The 19362-nt window shown below is 28.7% G+C and overlaps 3 protein-coding genes across 5 annotated transcripts; 2 read left to right on the forward strand and 1 right to left on the reverse strand.

Moving 5' to 3' along the window:
* The first annotated feature begins 7547 nt into the window (after positions 1-7547).
* Positions 7548-9611, forward strand: LOC142597551 (uncharacterized). The gene is given in 3 exon segments (XM_075731428.1): positions 7548-8055; positions 8600-9529; positions 9531-9611. Coding segments are annotated over 2 exon segments (834 nt in total). The 5' UTR covers positions 7548-8055; positions 8600-8776.
* Positions 8633-14855, forward strand: LOC124499900 (bitesize). Of its 2 annotated transcripts, XM_075731272.1 has the most exons (10): positions 8633-8647; positions 9757-10071; positions 10141-12289; positions 12373-12533; positions 12605-13024; positions 13204-13358; positions 13436-13733; positions 13803-13993; positions 14068-14273; positions 14325-14855. In XM_075731272.1, the coding sequence occupies exons 2-10, from the start codon at positions 9823-9825 to the stop codon at positions 14411-14413; spliced, it is 3918 nt and encodes a 1305-aa protein (XP_075587387.1). In that variant the 5' UTR covers positions 8633-8647; positions 9757-9822; the 3' UTR covers positions 14414-14855. The 2 variants fall into 2 exon arrangements, with proteins under 2 accessions (XP_075587387.1, XP_075587388.1); XM_075731273.1 differs by lacking the exon at positions 8633-8647 and having other exon boundaries at positions 9092-10071; positions 12373-12527.
* On the reverse strand, positions 14685-19102 carry LOC124499864 (uncharacterized). Of its 2 annotated transcripts, none has more exons than XM_075731274.1 (4): positions 18856-19102; positions 16969-17611; positions 15395-16886; positions 14685-15313 (listed from the first exon to the last, which is right to left on the reverse strand). In XM_075731274.1, exons 1-4 carry the CDS (start codon positions 18899-18901, stop codon positions 14891-14893), a joined length of 2604 nt encoding a protein of 867 aa, XP_075587389.1. In that variant the 5' UTR covers positions 18902-19102; the 3' UTR covers positions 14685-14890. The 2 variants fall into 2 exon arrangements, with proteins under 2 accessions (XP_075587389.1, XP_075587390.1); XM_075731275.1 differs by lacking the exon at positions 18856-19102 and adding an exon at positions 17695-17882.
* Positions 19103-19362: the final 260 nt, after the last annotated feature.

Consider the following 19362-nt stretch of genomic DNA (forward strand, 5'->3'; position numbering starts at 1 on the left):
GGTGATTTACTCTTTTTAATATTCCACATATATCGTATATATAATCAACAAATCAAAAATCAAAAATCGAAATTCATTCAATCATCATTAGGTCACAACAACAACAACAACAAAAACTAGCTATATATCATTATTAATCGGGCCAACATTTCACTCTTCATTCAACCGTGTAATAATAATAATAATAATACCCGCAAAACTAAAAAACGGCAACACACACACACACAATATCAGGTGTATAATTGAATTTTAATTTAGATTTTTTTTTGTTTTGTTTTGTTTCGTTTCTTTATTCCACTCTTCACATTATCTATGATCATCATCATCATCATCATTTGGCTGAAAAAAAATTCAATTGAATCGAAAAAAAACAATGAATGAATGAATGAATGAATTCGGTGTGATTGAATTGAAATTCGATATTGGATGATGATCAGTTACAGTTATTATTATATTATTATTATTATAGACAATTGAATGAAATGAAACAAAATATTTTTCATTTTCTAATCTGATTGTGTTTTTTTTTTTTTTTTTTTTTTTTTTTTTTTTTTTGGTTTGAAAACATCATAATTCATCGTATTTATATCATATCATTATTAATTATTTTTTTTGACTTGTACAGAAGTCCAAAAATATATAAATTTATGACGACGATGATGATGATTGAACGAATGATTGGTGGTGGTGGTGGTGGTGGAAATAATAAATAGATATAGATAGAAAAATCGACAAGTAAAAAAAAAAAACTTCAATGGGCAAAAAAATCGACAAAACGTCGTCTATTAATAGACAACGTTGCCAATAAACACTTGTTGATCGATTTTAGTATTGAACTATAAGAAGAATAAAAAAAAATAATAAAATAAAATAACCGAAATCGACCAATTGAAGATAAAGTAACGAAGAAATTTTTACACTGCTTCCAAGTCAATTAATATACGACCTTTATGTATTATTGTTGTTGTAGTTGTTGTTGTTGACATTTAAAGGTTACTGGTTTGTTTTGTTTATTTTTTTTATTTTCTTTTTTTTCAAGAAAAAAAAATGACAAATGACGATGCATCTTGTATTTACTGAATACAAATTGATTGTCATCATCATCATCATCATCATTATTATTGTCTACGGTCACGCTATGTTGATTATTGATTCGTTTCATACATTATATATCATTCATTTTATGTACATTGCACGTGCACATGTTGATGACAATCATGATAAAAGTTAAGATCCGAATGAAACTGGTTTTTCCGGTATCATTTAATGGTGATGGTGGTGGTGGTGGTGGTAGCAGTTAGTGGATGTCAACTTGTTGTTTTCATTCATCCATTCATTCATTCATTCATTCAAAGGGAAAAAAAACAATTTTTTTTTCACCATCTCAATTTGACCATTTAGTTTGACAGTTTAGTTTGATTGTACTGTTTATATTGAATTGAATTTGTTTTTATCATTGTTATTGTCATCATTTGCATATTTTTTTTTAATTCTGTTAATTCTACCACTACAGTATACGCAGTGTTGAAAGAATATATAATTGTTGTCGATTTCTCAATGGTTGATGATTTTTTTCTTTTTCTTAGTGAAATCTTCCATATTTTAACAATGTGTGTGTGTGCGTTCAATCTAGCTATTTTTGGTCATTTTCACCTTGATTATGAACTAATTTTTTTTTTGGCTATTTAATTGGTTGAAAGCAAAGACGACGACGATCATCATCATCATCATCAGCATACCATCAATGGCCATTTTACGTGCTGTGTAAAGGTTGTAAAAAAAAGTAGAAAAAAAAATTCAAATTTTCAAATCATAAACAATATCATCAGGTAAATATTTGTTATTTTGGAAAAAAAAATTCACCCAAAATGTCCATCATCCGTTGACATTTTTGTCATATTAATAACTTTTTGTTGTTGTTGTTGTTGTTGTTTTTTCACTTCGTTATCTAGTTATAATTATAGAAGATCGTATTTTATTAATAATTAATATTTCATTTTCTTGTTCAACGATATCCATTTTTAAACTTTCAAAGTTTTTTTTCTGAGTCTGAATCACACCCACTCCTGTATCATGCTATGTTCTGATGCACGTAATGTGTGTGTGTGTGTGTGTGTGGGTGGATGTATAGATTTTTTTTGTTTTCGTTTGTTTGTTTGTGTTTGGTCATCATTTGGTACGTGTTTATCATTCATACAAAAAATATGACTGTGTGTGTGGGTGTTAATCTAGGTTATTATATTATTTTGTTATGTTTTTTTTTTGGAACATTTCATCAGTTGCTGTTGTTGTTGTTGTTTTTTTTTCCACTATCCGTATCATCCATACGGATGATGATGGTCGATAAAAAAAAAAAAAAATACAAATCTTCATGCATGTCATCTATGATTGCTAAATCATTCATTTTGACATGATAAATATTATATTATATATTAAGATCATCATCATCATCATATTATATACATTAAGAATCCATCATTGTCATCCACATTAAATGATTGAAATGCATTCAAATGGTTTTTTTCTAGGACAAACTCACACACACACACACACACGTCAGCACAAACACAATTAGTCATCATCATCATCATCATTTTCAACTTGAATATTGTACATCATCATCACTAAAAAAAAAATTTCATTCAATTGAATTTTTCTACATATATGTCAAAAGTAGAACAAAAAAAAAATCAATTGAATAAACACGGATTTAAATAATAATAATCAATTGATGATGTTAATATATGTATATACTACTATATATTTGCATAAAGATTTTGTTTCAAATGAAAAAAAAACATCCATCCATCCATCCATCCACTTTACTTGACATTCATTTGATGAGGATTTTCCTTGTTGTGTCCATCTTGATTATCATCATCATCATATTGTTTTTTCATACATGAAAAAGATTATGGCCAATTTATGAATGAAGAACAGCAAAAAAAAAAATGAAAAATTTTGTTTTTTGTTTTTTTTCTTTTTTTTTTTGGTTTTAAATTTTCAAAACGATTATCATCATCAACGTCAAAGTTTTGGTTGACGTAAATTCATAATTTTGTTATTCATCAATAAAGATGATGATGATGATTTGAGGGTCAACAAGCACATCAACAACAACAACAATAACAACAACAATGACCGGGAATTTTTTTTTTTTTTACAATCATCAATCCTTGAATCAAAATTTTTTTCTGTTGCTGTTTTGATGCCAAAAATATGGTAGTCGAAATTTTTTTTTTTTTTTTTTTTTGCTAGTTGATTCATTTTCCCATCCCGTTATCTAATCATGATAATCTTGTTGTTGCCCGTCTGATGATAATATAATCGTAGATTACTATGATATGTACTGATGAAATGAAATATGATCATCATTTGATAATAATTTGACAGGAAAAGCAAAAAAAAAAAGAGAAGAACTTTTTTTGTATTTTCTAGAAATTTGAAACTTGTTAAAAATAATAATTTTCTCTTACACACACACACACACACACACAGACGGATGCACATTTATATATTACATGATGATGATGATGATGAAAATATTTATGTTTAAATCAATTTGATTCAATTTATTGTGATCAAATTGAATTGAATGTAGAAATATAATGCGATAATAATCAACAATGATAATCAGGAAACATGATGATTATGATCAATCAATCAATCAAGTAATCAATCCTGTTTTTTTTTCGCTCTCAAAACGTTTAAAAAAAATGCAAAAAAAAAAAACAAAATTGAAGAAGCTCCTCGAGGTTATTTGATGGTTGATCATCATTGATATCATATAGCCGCCAGTGGATTGAACAAAAATTGATTTTTTTTTTCTTTGCCAAAAAAAAGAGTTGCCCAAATCAAAAAAACAACAACAGAAAAATTTCATTTTCAACGATCAATTAACTCGCTTACAGTTCGTGTTTGATTGTGTGTGTGTGATGTTTATCATCCTTTCTCTCTTTCCATCGTTTGTGTGTAATTAGTGTTTTAGCAAAAAAAAAAAAAAATTTTTTTTTCCTTGTTTTCATTTATTTTTTCTTCTTCTTCACAACATTTCAAATGACTGACAAACGATGAAAATTTTTATTTTTTTTTTTGGTTTTCTTGAAAAAAAATAACTTGATACCTGTCATCATTGTGTTTGTATTTGTGTACGATTCATTCAAACATTTGAACAAATGAGAAAAATTTAAATTTTCTTGTCCGTTTTTTTTATATATATCATTTCTTTCTTTTTTTTTGTCCATCCATCCATTCATTCATTGATTACAAATCAACAGTTTTTTTTTAAAGAAATGAGGCGTGTTTCATCGTGTGTGCGTGCGTGCGTGCGTGTGGGTGATTTTGTTCCAACGAAAAAAAAAATCAACATAAAAACAAACAAACAACAGAATTTTATTTTTATTTTTTTTTTTATTGGATTGAAAAATAAATTATTATTACAAAATTATTACATTTGAATGTTGACAATGTTTTTAGTCTTTTTTTTTTTTTTTTTGTTCGCAAATACAATAAAAATACAATTAAATTTTCGAAGCACATTTTTTTCAGACAAAAATCTGTCGAATCACTGTTTGCTTCTACAAACTCGTAATCGGCCAATTCTTGTTCGTTTATGATGGTTCGTAAAGCAACGACTGAAAAACAGTAAAATTGATCATTGAACTACAGTTGAATTTATACTTGAACGCAACGTTCTTAATTAAACAATTCGAAATACATTGTTGTTAATGTTTAACAATCTCAACGTATTCATTACTAAATTATATCTATAAGAAGAAAAATGCAAAAACACTTAGTAGTATGAAAGAATTAATTTCGCACAATCATTATATGTTTCAAATAATAAAAGAATTGTTTGTTATTTGTTGACCAAGTACAACAGAAATTTTATGTTGACTGGACGACCACGTGGAAAAGAATGAATCGAAAATCGAAAATCACAATATATAAAGCGTGTGTGGACCATGTGCTTCGAATTCGAGAATAGAACTTTTTTCATATTCACAAGTATCTATTCATACAGGTACATTTTTTGCACACACACACAAACATCAAAGTAACGGATCACCATAAATGTAGCGTGCATTCACAAAAGATGTAGCATGTGCATAATGGAGAGATGAAAAATTTTTTTTCACTCAAACACGGTCAAATTAACGTGTTTTCATCAAATCCGCACTAAACCTTTTATATTACATTAATCTCAGCACATTTTCATGACTCATTGATGATGATGATAACTTTGAAATTCGAAAGAATCGAAAGAAATGCTTTATTACAATAGTAATAATAACAGAGAGAGAGAGAGAGATAAGATAAGATAAGATTTTTTTGTCGAACATTTCAAAATTTACCTTTATCTTTTGTTCATACAACAGTTTCTTTGTAAATTTTTTAATCATACTAATAATGATGATGAAGATGATAAGAAAAAGGAATCGGAATTCCTTTTCATTTCCTATTTACATTCAAGAGATGTCAGTTTTCTACAAAACGTCATATTTGAACGTGAACTCATTGATTGTTTTTTTCGTCATTTAAGCAAATAAAAATGATTAGATAATAACACAGATAAATGATTTGAATATTAACATAATTTGATAATCAATCAGTACATTTTTCTTGTTTTTTTCGCCTAATTGGTCACAATGGAAAAATAGATAATGATCATGAATCATGGATATCCCCCTTTACTGACAAAAACAAAAAAATCGATAAATTCGTTGATTATCATCATTATTTAATTCATTCATTTTGATAATTGTTTCATATCATACATTAATCAATCAATCAATCAATCAATATGATTATTGATTTCATAATCATTATCTGATTGTTTTCTTTTGTTTTTCATGATCATTCATTCATTATTTATTCATTAATGAAAATTTTTTCTTTCCTTTCACACCTGGCTTGTTGTTCATGATGCATAAAACAACCAGAGAGAAAAAAAATGACGAATATTTTAAATCCGGTTTTCCAAGATTTTTCTTTGTTTCATATATGAAATGTATAATAATAAATAAAAGATAATTATTTCGACAATGACATTTCATGTTTAACAAAAAAAATTCTACTCATCATCATCATCATCATCATTGTACACAGTAGGTCATCAGACAGACATTACCTTGATTTATTTATTCATTTTTAATCAAATTTTTCTCGGAAAATTTTTTTTTTTTTTTTTTTGGCGTTGATTTGCACATTGATCGATTATTGTTTGTCGAATGAACTATGTACACTATTCAGTTGACAAATATAGACTGTGTATATTGACGAGAAAAAAAAATTAAATTTTCAAATATAAAAATGGTCTATATATCTGGTTTATTTCTGGTGAAATAATCAAAGAAAAAAAAGTACCAGTGAATAAAAAGACAACCAGAAGGTGAACATCAAAGATTTTTTTTTTCTTTTCTTTTCTTTTTTTTCATGCTCAATGGAGCAATGAACATTTTTTTTTTGGTAGTTCAAAAATCGACCAAATTGTCAAATTGTAGGTATTGCTGAAAACCAAAACGAAATAAATAAAGAGAGAGAGAGACTGGTGTCATATATGAACAACAACAATAACAACAACAACAACAACAAAAAATCCAGTTAGATTCTCATTCCTTTCTCAATAATAATGATAAAAAAAAATGCTAGCTAGATTGGTTTGGATTTGCTTACTTGGGCGCCATTTGGATCTTAATTGTCTATACTAGGTTTCTCTCTCTCTCTCTCTTTCTTCATTTCTCACAAACTCTTAATAGCCATATATAATTTGCGAGGAAATAAAAAAAAAAGAAAAAGAAAATTAACCAAAGAGAAACAAATGGAAAGGTAATGGTAGCAAGTGGTAAAAGAAAAAAAAATTATCAAAAAATATGTTACGGATGATGAAAGACGATGGATAGGATTAAATATTGGTAGTTTTTAGTGGAAAAAAAACGAGAGAGAAAGAGATGGAAGCGTGGAAAAAACTAGCATAGCATACAACAGCAACAATACTTGTTTTGTGAGACATTTGAAAAAGGGAGGAATGAAAAGAAAAATCCATTTGCCGTTTCAATACACACACATCATGATGAAAAGATTCAAAAATTCATTTTGCCTTTTCGTATTTTTTTTTTAGCGGGATTTCTAGCCTCAAGTCATTTCTCTTTGCTGTTTTTTTTTGTTAAAAATTTATGGAAAATCTTTTTCTCTCTCTCTCGGCATTTCTTTTTCTCATTGACAAAAGCGGCAGCATCGATAAGAAGAAGAAAAAAAAAACAGCAACAGCAAAAAAAAAGTCGATCGCAAATTCATGCTATTGTCGTGGTCTTCGTAGTCGTCGTTGTCGTTGACGTCGTTGTCGTTGTTATTAATGAATATACATCCAGTAACCATACAAACACACGTTATGTGCCACAGAAAAAAACTTCTTTTTTTCTGTTTTGTTTTATTCAAAAAAAAAAAATTTTTTTTTCTCCATTTGTCACCACCATCACTGACAACAATAGTCCGAAAAAAAAACAGCAACAACAACAACAACAACTCTTGCCTATTCAAAAATATATGTCAATTTCATACTATTGTGTGACAAACAAACACACACATCATAAAACGTAAAACTAATGCAAAATAATACTACTGCTACCACTGATACTTTTGTGTGTGTGTGTGTGATAGATATGGATTATTTTTTTTTTTTTTTTTGATCAATTTTTGGATCATCTGTATCACAATCAACAACATCAAACAAACAAATAAAAAAAAATAAATCTGTAATGCACTACTAGGCATTATGTAAATTGTGATAAAAAAAACCGATGAGAAATTTGATCACCATAGACACTGTGAAACCAAAAAAAAAATTTCTACCGGAAATTTTTTTTTCTGTGCATATATGCGTCTGTAGCTCATCGTCAATTATTTTGTTTTTGTTCATTTGATGCTTATTTGATCGTTGGCTGGTTTCATTTTTTGTTTGTAAAAAAAAATTTCACCACGTTTTTTTTCCTACCTGTTGATTGATAGTGAAGTGAATGAAATAAATACAAAAAAAACACGACAACAGAAAAAAAAGTGAGTGTTTGCCAATTTTTGAAAAAAAACCAAGCATTTTTTGGCTATTAATTAATTAATTAATCGGTTGACTGATGAATGTAATTTGTGTTGTTTCACATATATAATATATTTTCAGCTACGTGTTTTTTTTTCTCTGTTTTGTGTTTCAATTCATTTATGGTTTATTATTTGTCATTGTCGTCAGTCAGTCAGCCAGTCAGTCATTCATCCATTTCGCTTCCACGTGTCGTCAAATTCGATTTAAGCAAGTTATATATATAAAATTCATCGATTAGTTTTCAACAAAAGAAAATTCTTTTTTCAATTTTCCTATCTGTTTTGTTTTGTTGTTGTTGTTGTTGTTGTTTTTGTGTTTTTTTTCCCATTCGAAATGTTGCGAGAGAGAGAGATGGAGAGATGGAGAAAAGTTAAATTTAGTTTTTAAAGTTTTTTTGTTCTGTTGTTGCCTCTTGATGTATTTTTGTTGTTGTTTTTCTTTTCTTTTCTTTTCTTTTCAATTCCAAAATCATAAATAATTTTTCTTTTCTTTTTTTTTGTTTAGTTTTTTTTTTTCATCATCATCATCATCATCACCAGTGATATCCAATTGGTACAATCTGTCTGTGTGTGTGTATGATATTTCTATGAACAATTTTTTGCTGTTGTTGTTGTTGAATGGTTACAAAAATATCTTTGAAAATAATGTCCAAAAATATTGCTATTGATCATCATCATCATCATGTCATCAACATCAACAACAACAACAACAAAAGCAGCAGCAGCAACAGCAGCTTCATCATCATCATCATCATCTGATAATGTTAACATACAAAATCAACCAGTTGATATACCTGTTTTAAATCAACAACAATTGTTATTAAATAATGAAAATGATGACCATCATCTTATTGATTCTACTATAAATCAAAATGATGAAAATGATCAAGAATCAAATCCATTGAATAGACAATTGTTTCAACAACAGCTACAATATTTTCATCGCCACCATCAACATAAGAATGATGATGATGATGATGATGGAATCTATGCCAATTATAATGATGATTATGATGATGATTATGAACAATTCTATGACAAACATCAGCAACAATATTTAGTTGACCATTCAAATGACAATATGTATGGTGTTCCAGAAATGATGATTTTTGATAATCATCCACATCATCAACAACAACATTATAATCATATTGATTCAATTGTAGATGAAAATAATGATGATGATGGTGATCCATATAATAATCGGATACAATATTTTTATGAAGATGATAACAATCATCAACAATCAATGGATGGTAATGGCATTTTACAGATAATAGATCCAACAACAATGATTTATCAGAATGGTGAACATCAAACGGATATATTATCCGATGCACGTATATATGGATTACCAACATTTTTACCACAACAACAGCAACAAATACAACAACATATGTTAGCCATACCTGGTGGTCCAAATGGATCGATATATGGTAATCCATTAGTATATAGTTTACATACTATTTATGAAGAATCAGAAAATGAATCTTCATTACAAACATTGTCATCATTAACATCGACATCGATGACTATACAAACCGATAGTGTTCAACACAACAACAACAACAACAACAATCATTAGATAGTTCATTAGATAATAATGAAGATAAATTATCATCATCATCATCATCGAAATTCATTCATGATAATGATTCTCAGCAACAGGTTGCGCAGCAACAATTTTCAATTGTCATCACTACCAATGGTGATGGAGATAATCAAATTATGGAAAATGAATCGAAAAATTGTCAAACAAATGAAAATCATCATCATGTTTCTGATGGAAAAAAATTTTCTAATTGTTGGAATAATAATAATCTAGATATAGACGATGATTATGTTGAAGATGAAATGGAAGAAGAATTAGATAATGTACCACCATTCAATGATTCAATCGCATTATCATCGAAATTGGAACGATATTTCACAAGTGGATTATTGGAAACGACAACAACAATTGTGGAAAAATCTCAGGTATCACTAAGTTTTGATTATTTTCAAATGAATTTTTTTTCTAAATTTTTTTTTATTCAATAACATTAGGACCATCAACAAGTGAAATTATTGATGGACAACAAATCATTGTCATTGATAAGTGGTAATGTTGACCATTTGAATAGTCGTGATCATAGTCATCAGCAGCAGCAACAACAACAGCAGCAGCATCCAATCAATAGACGAAAATTTGATAAAATCGGAAGCTTATGTAATTTACTCATCGAAATGATCTCATCAATAAAATATTCTAAAATAATGACAATTACCGATGATCAAACAGATGATGATGATGATTTGTCAATAATTTTCAAACATCTTGACCAGCAAAGTTGTTTATATTGTTTAGATTTAAAAAGATTCATCATTAAAATGATTTTGATGTTAAGATTGTCGAATATTGACAACAACGGCAAAGATGACGACGACGATGACGACCATTGTTATTACAATAGTGGAAAACATTTGAAAGCCATTCATGATAACAACAACAACAACAACAACGATAACAAAGCTGTTGATGATGATGACGATGATCGATTGTCGATTGTACGAATAATTGATCGACTATCACGACGGGAATATATCAATAATGATGACGATGATGACAATCGTAAAACTTTATGTTGTTATTCACGTTTACAGCTTGAATATTTTTTAATAACATTTATGATTGAAAAGATTTATCGCTATACACAGATCAATCATCTTTTATTTGATCATCATTTTTGGTCATATGAATTCAATCGTTTATATGGGCCAGCATCAATATTGAAAAATCAATCTTCATCATCATCATCATCCGCATCATCATCGGGTAAAACGATCATTAAAGTTACTATCAATGGGAGATTAGTTCCAACTACTGTTGAAAATAGTTTCATTACCGGTATTTTATCATCAACATCATCATCTACACAACAACAATCAAAAGTTTTGAAATCTTTACCGAAAAAATCAATTTTCAATCAACCAAAACGATTTTTATCAAATAATGATTCATCAATACGTGTATTACAATCAAATATTGAACCAATCGATTTGTTTCGTCATCAATCAAAGAATCCTGAATATCGTACAATATTACATATAAATAATCAACAACAACGACAACAATCAGGTGATTGGCATGGAAAAAAATCATCATTATCAATCACAGATGATGATGATGATGATGATGACGATGATATGGATGATTATTGTGATGATAATGTGGATATTGAAACACGTTCTTCATCACAATCTTCATCATCAGCAACAACAATGATGAATAATTGTACAAATAAATTGAATAAATTTCTTCGTGTTTCAAATCCATTGAATCGAAGTTTTTTGGCTAAAATTTCACCAATTCCTAAAGAATCGGAAAATAATATGAAAAAATCTTCAATTAACGGAGAAATAAGTGTTAGTAGTTGGGCAAATGAATCAATGATTGATAATGCTAATAATCACTCAATACATGGTGATGATACACATCAATCATTGATGAGTAATGAAAATAATAAACAAAATGAACATTCCACTATACCAAAACGAAGCTGTTCACATGAACAGCTTCAAATGCAACAGAATTTACAACAAAAATCATCATCATCATCATCATCTGATCATACTAGTCATAATGGATCGAAAAAAATCGATGAAACAAAATCATCTAAAGTGCCAACCAATAATTCATCCACGAATGGACATCGTAATAGTTTTAAAAATTTCAGTAATTCAACATTGGATCATATTTATGAAATGATCAGAAATCCATTTAAATCATCGAAAAAACGGAAAAAAATTTCCATTGATACTAGACAAAATGATAAAAATGGATCCAAATCATTGAGTGAACCAAATCTGAATGGATCTTCTACTAATAAACGCCAGCAACGTAATACAGTATGTGATTCAATAAATAACGGTGATCATGTTTCAAGCAATGAAAATGATTCCATTGATGGTGGAAAAGTTTCGTATTCAAAATCAACACCACAATTAATGACGAATAATAATAATAATGAAAATGGATCAAATCAATCTGAAAATCTTGAAACAATCAAATTGAATCAATTGCATACTAATGATGAATTGAATGGAAATAATTTCCGTCGAAATTCTGCAAGACAATTATCAGAAAAAAATCTAAATAGCGATCGAGAAAATGTTTGTGATTGTAATCATCATCCATTGATATCACGATTGAATGGTAAAATGTTTAGATTTCCTTTTATTTTTTTTTTTTTGCTTCTGTTAAAATTATTAACATTTAAAATTTTTTTTTTTCACAAGGTCTATCACCAGCCGGACGTATGAAAGGAAATCAACGACTACAGCGATCATTATCGGGATCACAAATCTCTTCATCAACATCATCATCAACAACAGCAACAAGTTCGATTGGATTTCAGCGTCCTAAATTATCGTGTATTATTTGTGAAAAAAATGTATATGTAATTTGTTTCATTTTTTTCCCCCTGAAAAGTAACGATAAAATATTTGTTTTTTTTTACAATCAATTCAGGTATCGACAATTGAAAATAGAACAAACGTTTTAGGTAATAATAATGAAATTAGAGCCAGTTATATTATTTCATCATCAAAATCGACATCATTATCATCATCAGCGACATCGGCATCCACTCCCACTATAACAATACCGACATCATCGAAAACAGTCATACAACAATCATCATCATCATCATCATCACCATCATCTTCTAGTCATACAACACAGTCGACATCCTCGACAACATTACGTAGTAGCATTAGTAGTCATTATATATTGGCCAAACCATTTGGTAATAAATTTTCAAGTTTTCGTAATAATAATAATAATAATCTACAACAACAATCATCAACAAAAACATCGTTAATTAGTTCATATAATAATAAAGATTGTGATTTTAAAGAAAATTTACCTGTTGCTGATAACATTCAAAATGTAAGTATTTTTTTTTTTGTTTTGTTATCTTGATGATTGAATTGAATTGAATGATTGAATTGATTCACAACATGTGTGTGTGTGTGTGTGCGTGCGCAATGCGCCATTCTCAAATTTCAAATTTTTTTTTTTGTTTTTGTTTTCATTCACTATAATTCCCAAAAAAAAATTGTAAAAAGCAATTGGAAGATTCATCAGAAAATTCTGACAATACAACAATGGCTATTATTGGAAAAATTTGTCTATCAATCTATTATGAAACGAAACTTAATTCACTTACGATTACCATTTTTCGTGGCCATTTGAATATGGTCAAGAAGAATAAAAATGATCTGTATGTGTATATATTATTATTTATTGATCATTTATTGATTTTTTATTATTAATTATCAATTTATTATCATCATTTAGATACATTAAGGCTTACATTATTGTTGATCATCAACAGGAGAAAGCATTCAAAAAGAAGACAAAGATTAAAAAACCATTGAAAGTTGATACCAGTGCTGGATCATTGTATGAAGTTGAATATAATGAGATATTACGATTTCAAGGTAAATGGCGTGAATTTGCTTCCGGACAATTGAGTGTAAGTCTATGGAATAATGATACATTTGGCCGTAACACATTGCTTGGACAAACATTGATTCGTTTGAATGAATCAGTAATGCTTAATTCCATTCAGACACGAATCTGGCATGATCTTCATGTAAGTTGAACGTGATTTTGATTTTTAAAATCAGACCTTGTCATCAAGATAACCCATATTTTTTTCCAGCAACCAACCAAAATCAAATGCCAATCAGTACATGTTAAAGGCAGTTTGTTTGTTGCAATCAAACATGAAGATGTAGCCATTTCATCCTCCGTTGATGGAACCGGCGTCGGTTCATTGCATGTTTTGATCAAAGAAGCTGATGATTTGAATCTTACACAATACAACATCAATGGCTATGCCTATTGCAAAGTGTATGTTTCTTATTTAAATGAAATTTTTTTCTCACACTAACAAATCATTCATTATTTATTGCCAAAAATAAAAGAATGCTGAAACCCGAACGTAACAAAGATGATCGCCATAAAACTCGAACAGTAAAAATGGGCCAATGTCCACGTTGGAATGAAACAATTGTGTTCAACAATATAAACAGAAATGACATGAATGTCAAAGAATTGGAAATCGCCATCATGTGGTTGGATAAATCATCGAAAACTTATTTGGGAAGCATTCGTTTGACTAATCATGAAGGTTTGTCTATTTTTGTCCAAATTTAATTTAAAAAAAATTCAATCATTTCAGGTGCAAGTAATGAAGAACGAAATCTTTGGCGACAATCAATTGAACGGCCAAATCTTTGGGCATATGGAAAAATTCCATTACGACATTGAAGAATCTACCATGTTCAACACGATAATCAATTCAATTTATTTCTATGAGAAATTCTACCTTGAGACTTATTCACCATTCTACTGCTACTACCTTTTTCAGATTTTTTTTTTTCTTACATTACCGATAATTTTTTTCTTGCTTTTTAGCTTATTTGTTTTTTTCTAAAGTTGTCTTTTTTTCAAATCTCTTTATTCGGATTTGATCATCATGATGATCTTTTTTTTTGTGTCTTTGGAATTTTAATTATTATCATTCATCAAAGTCAGCTAATTTTTTTTTTTGAATTCTGTTTTTTATTTTATATTTTATATATATATATGTGTGTGTGTGTGTGTGCGAGAATCGAAATTAATGATGATTTTCAGTAATTTAAATGAACAAAATCAAAGATGGTGAACAAAATAAAATGATGATGATTTGGTATAGACTAGTTAAAATAAATGAATTACATTAAATTACATTGTTATCATTTTCAATTAACGATTATTTGGACGTATTTTCATCATAATATATCGTAATTGTCTTGTTGTATGTTGATCATCATCATGATGCCAATTATTCCATTTGACTGATAAATGTTCATGATGTATATTTAATGGTGCCATTAATTGAAATTGATTTAAATGGCGACATGAATCTATTAATGGTACATTATCATAGATTGATGATGACCATGATGGTGCAATATACCACCAACCAGAACGAAACAATGTGGCACATTCACGATAAAATGTTTGCTGTTTATTCGCCATTGTTGTTGGCAATGATGATTGTATTGGATTTATATGATCGGCAGTAACAAATTGTGTACGATTATGTCGTAATACAATCGATGCTAATTCGGTTATATTCCAATTTGGATTACTGCTTAGTAGAAGATCTTTTCGTATTCCTTTTACCTAAAGAATTTTTTTTGTAAGATTGATTGTAATTGATTATCATCATTATCATTATTATAAAATGATTTATCATTCACTTACATAGAATCGATAACCATCATTTCTGCCACCAATCAGAAATCCATCATAAACCATTGAAACATAATTATCTTCAATATCAAGTAGATCAATTTGAAGAAGATGTGGTTCATTACTTGTAACCAGATGAACATAATCTAAACCAATCCAGAATTCACCGGCATGCATATCACCAAATCCAGCACGATAATGATTGAAATTTTGATCAAAATTAAGCAAATATTTGGATGAACTAAATTTACCACGACGTAATATGACTGTCCAGCCACCATCATTATGACCCATATCACAATAAACATGTTTCATAGTTGAACCAAATGTTAATATTACATAAACACCATTACAGGTAGCACCATAACGACGTAATTCATCACAGGAACTTGGATACAATACATTAGCATCTCTTGAACATTTAGATTTCTGTAATCGTGATCGTGTTTGTGGTTCGAATACCGGTGCAGTAACTGTTTGATCATTGATCGATATTGATTTATAACTTGGCGATGCAGGTGTAGCTTTCTGTACATTAGCTGTATCGTATATAAGAAATTTGACTGTCGTACTTGATTCATTTTTAGATTTTATAACACCGGTCGATGTTTGTCGTTTTGATGATGTTTTCACCGATGTCAATGGTAATGAATTATTTAGATGACCAAGAAATTTTTCAAAATATTCTTCTAATAAATTTTTGATTTGTAAATTTGTCACATTTTTCATTGTCTCATGATTATCATCGACGATGGTTGCCGGACATTTTAGCTGCTTATCATCATTATTATTATTTGATTGTTGTTGATCTAATGATTGTAATCGATCGGACAATTTATCCAATGTCAGATGATCTTCATAAAGTTGATCACGTATGTCCAACATTGATGCCGATAATTGATCACTAACTTTAAGTAACATATCCATTTTGGTGAATTTTTCGAATAAACTTTGAAATTTTTCTTTAATTTGAAAATTAAATACATTCAATTCTTCAGCAACATTACGATGCATTCGTTGTACATATTGATCCAATGTCCAATTGGCAAATAATCCAAACACTTCACGCATAGCTTCAGCATCTAAATCATCATCAGATTCATGACTACGGCCAATTGGCCGTTTGTCTAACAATAAATCACTAACATGATCACGATAATTTTTATGATGAACATTTCCAGCTGAAATAACAAGATCTTGTCTTCGATTACCACTATTACTGCTGCCACTATTATTGCTGCCAGTAACAGTTGAATCCGATCCATCATTATTATGTTTATCTTGTCGATATTGTCTTATCATTGAACAAACAGCGGTCATTGTTGGACAATTTGGCACATTATCTTTAGGTAATACAAGTGCATCTTTACAAATCTGATATGTTTGTTGATGAATGCTGTACATTTTATTCAAAATGGATGGATAATTATTATTATTACTATTATTTATTATTGGTTCTGATTCATATTGATGATGATGTCCATGATTAATCGATTCTTTATGGCTAAATCAAAAAAAAAAACACAAAAAAATCAATATTGATTTCATTCATTCATTCATTCAATCAAACAAACAAATGTGCAAACCTTTGTTTAATCAACTCAAAAAAATTTGTTTGCATTGTTTCCATTTTTCTTTCCAAATTATCAATTCTTTCCATTGTTTTTATGAATGAAGTTTCAATCAATTCAAACATTGTGTCCATTTTTTTTGTTATTTCAAATGTTTGTTGTTGTTGATCCGATGATGTTAGATCATCTGAATCATTATCTTGTTGAAAACTGAATGGTTCACGTAATCCATAAATAGATCTACCTAGATTTGTTGTTGTTGTTGTTGTTGTTATTGGCAATTTTTGCTGAGGTGTTGATTGTGGTTGTTGTTGTTGTTGTTGACTTCTTCTTATAATCAATCTACGACGAATCATTCGATCTTGATTATGATCATCCACATCATCATCATTATCCATTAATTTCATATGTAATAATGTGGTTGTTTTGGCCATCGATGATAATGACGATGGTACAGTTGTCATTGTCATTTCCTGTGCATTAACATTTGAAATCGATTCAGATACTACTACTACTACTACTACTAATGCTGCTGCTGCTGCCATAAAAATTGTAATCATCATTGTTGAATAAGCAAACAAAATACAAGATTTATTATTATTATTTGACCGATTCATTGTTGTTATTTTTTTTTTAAATTTTTCAAAATTCAATTGAGCTGTTAAAACAAAACAAAACAGAAAAAAAATGAAAAAAAATCAATAAAACAAAAAAATAAAAATAAAAAGAAAATCAATTCACTTGAATTCCCGTCGCTGTTGTTGTTGTTGTTGTTGTTTATGTTTGAAATTTTGTGCTAAAAAATGTGATCAACTACATTTTAAACTGTAATATTGATAACAAAAAAATACGCACATTTAAATTGGCAATATAAATGAAAACAAAAACCGTTGATAATAATCATGATCGATCGATTGATTGATTGATTGATAAATGATTTCCATTTATTGCAATGGAGAAAAAAATTTTTTTTTCTTTCTTTCTTTTGATGATTCTGTCTGAATCTTTACATAGTGATTGGGTACTCTGTACTACCAGTATTTTTTTTTTTTTTTTTTGAATTTTGTCGTCGTTGATATATGGTATTATTATTATTCTTCAGGATAAGAAAATCAATGTTTAATGAAATTTTGATATCGATTATCAATCAAATGATGATAGGCAAGAAAAAAAATGATGGACCAAAATTTGCTTGATTCACTAAAAATATATATCATCACGATATATCTATGATACAAACAAATCTAATCGAAACATTTTTTTTTTCATTATATTTATCGGGTGTCAAAAATTATTGAAAAAACACACACACACACACACAGATTTCTTTTTCAAGCATCACCAGAAAACAAGTGAGTGAGAGGAAAAAAAATGTTTTCCATGTGTTTTATTCGTTCAAATCCAGAATCAACACACACACAATGTTTAGACAACTTTTTCAGCCTCTGTAAAAGTAACAAAAAAAAATCCATTCGAAACAGGATGTGATGGAAAAAACAATCATTCAAATCACAAAATTTTTTTTTTTGTATACACAATATATTGATTAATATCAAATCAAGAAACTTGAAATGAAAAACAAAACAAAAAACTAACCGGATAAACAAAAAAACTGAATATATCTAAGGAAATTTGGAATGGAAAACCGCAAAAATCCAGTTGAAACTAACCGTTAGTGTTTTATTTATCCGTAGATATGAATCATTGAGCATAAGCTGGGAAAATCCAAATCATAATGCGGACATTTGAATTCACAATCAAACACCAATCATCAATTTATTTAATTTTTTTTCACTACTTCTGATTGAAAATTTTATTCAATCATCATTATCGATTGATGAAGATTTTGGTGGTAGAAAATTGAAAAAAAAAACAAAAGAAAAAGAAAAAAAATCAACACACATGATTCGTTGAAATTAAATTGTCGTTGTTTTGGGTTTTTTTTCATCTTAATTGTCAATATACATGCCTTTTTGTTGTTGTTGTTGTTGTTGCTAATCGATGGATATTTATGGTTTTTTTTCTTCTCTGTTCTCTATGTTGTCCGTTGATTTTTTTTTATCGATTGTTTTCTCGTTGGTTGATGATGTTAATGTCGAAATTTGTTGTTGTTGTAGTAGCAGTTGTTGTTGTTGTTGATGATGACGATGAAATGAACATTAATGAATGAAGATGGAAAAATACAAATGTTTGTCCTTTGAATATATCAAGTTGATAATGATTCTGTAAAGATGAAGTAACAATAAAAAAAAATTGATGATGATGATGCACACAACAAGAGAAAAAAAAGTTATTTTCGGAATTCAATGGAAAAGTTTATAATCATGTGTGTGTGAGTGTGCGATTCATAGTGCAACAAAAAAAAGTCAAAAAGCCAAAAATTTAAGATTTAACATCGTCATTGTCGTT

This window comes from Dermatophagoides farinae, chromosome 5, assembly GCF_024713945.1.
Source record: "Dermatophagoides farinae isolate YC_2012a chromosome 5, ASM2471394v1, whole genome shotgun sequence".
In the NCBI taxonomy this organism is placed as follows: domain Eukaryota; kingdom Metazoa; phylum Arthropoda; class Arachnida; order Sarcoptiformes; family Pyroglyphidae; genus Dermatophagoides; species Dermatophagoides farinae.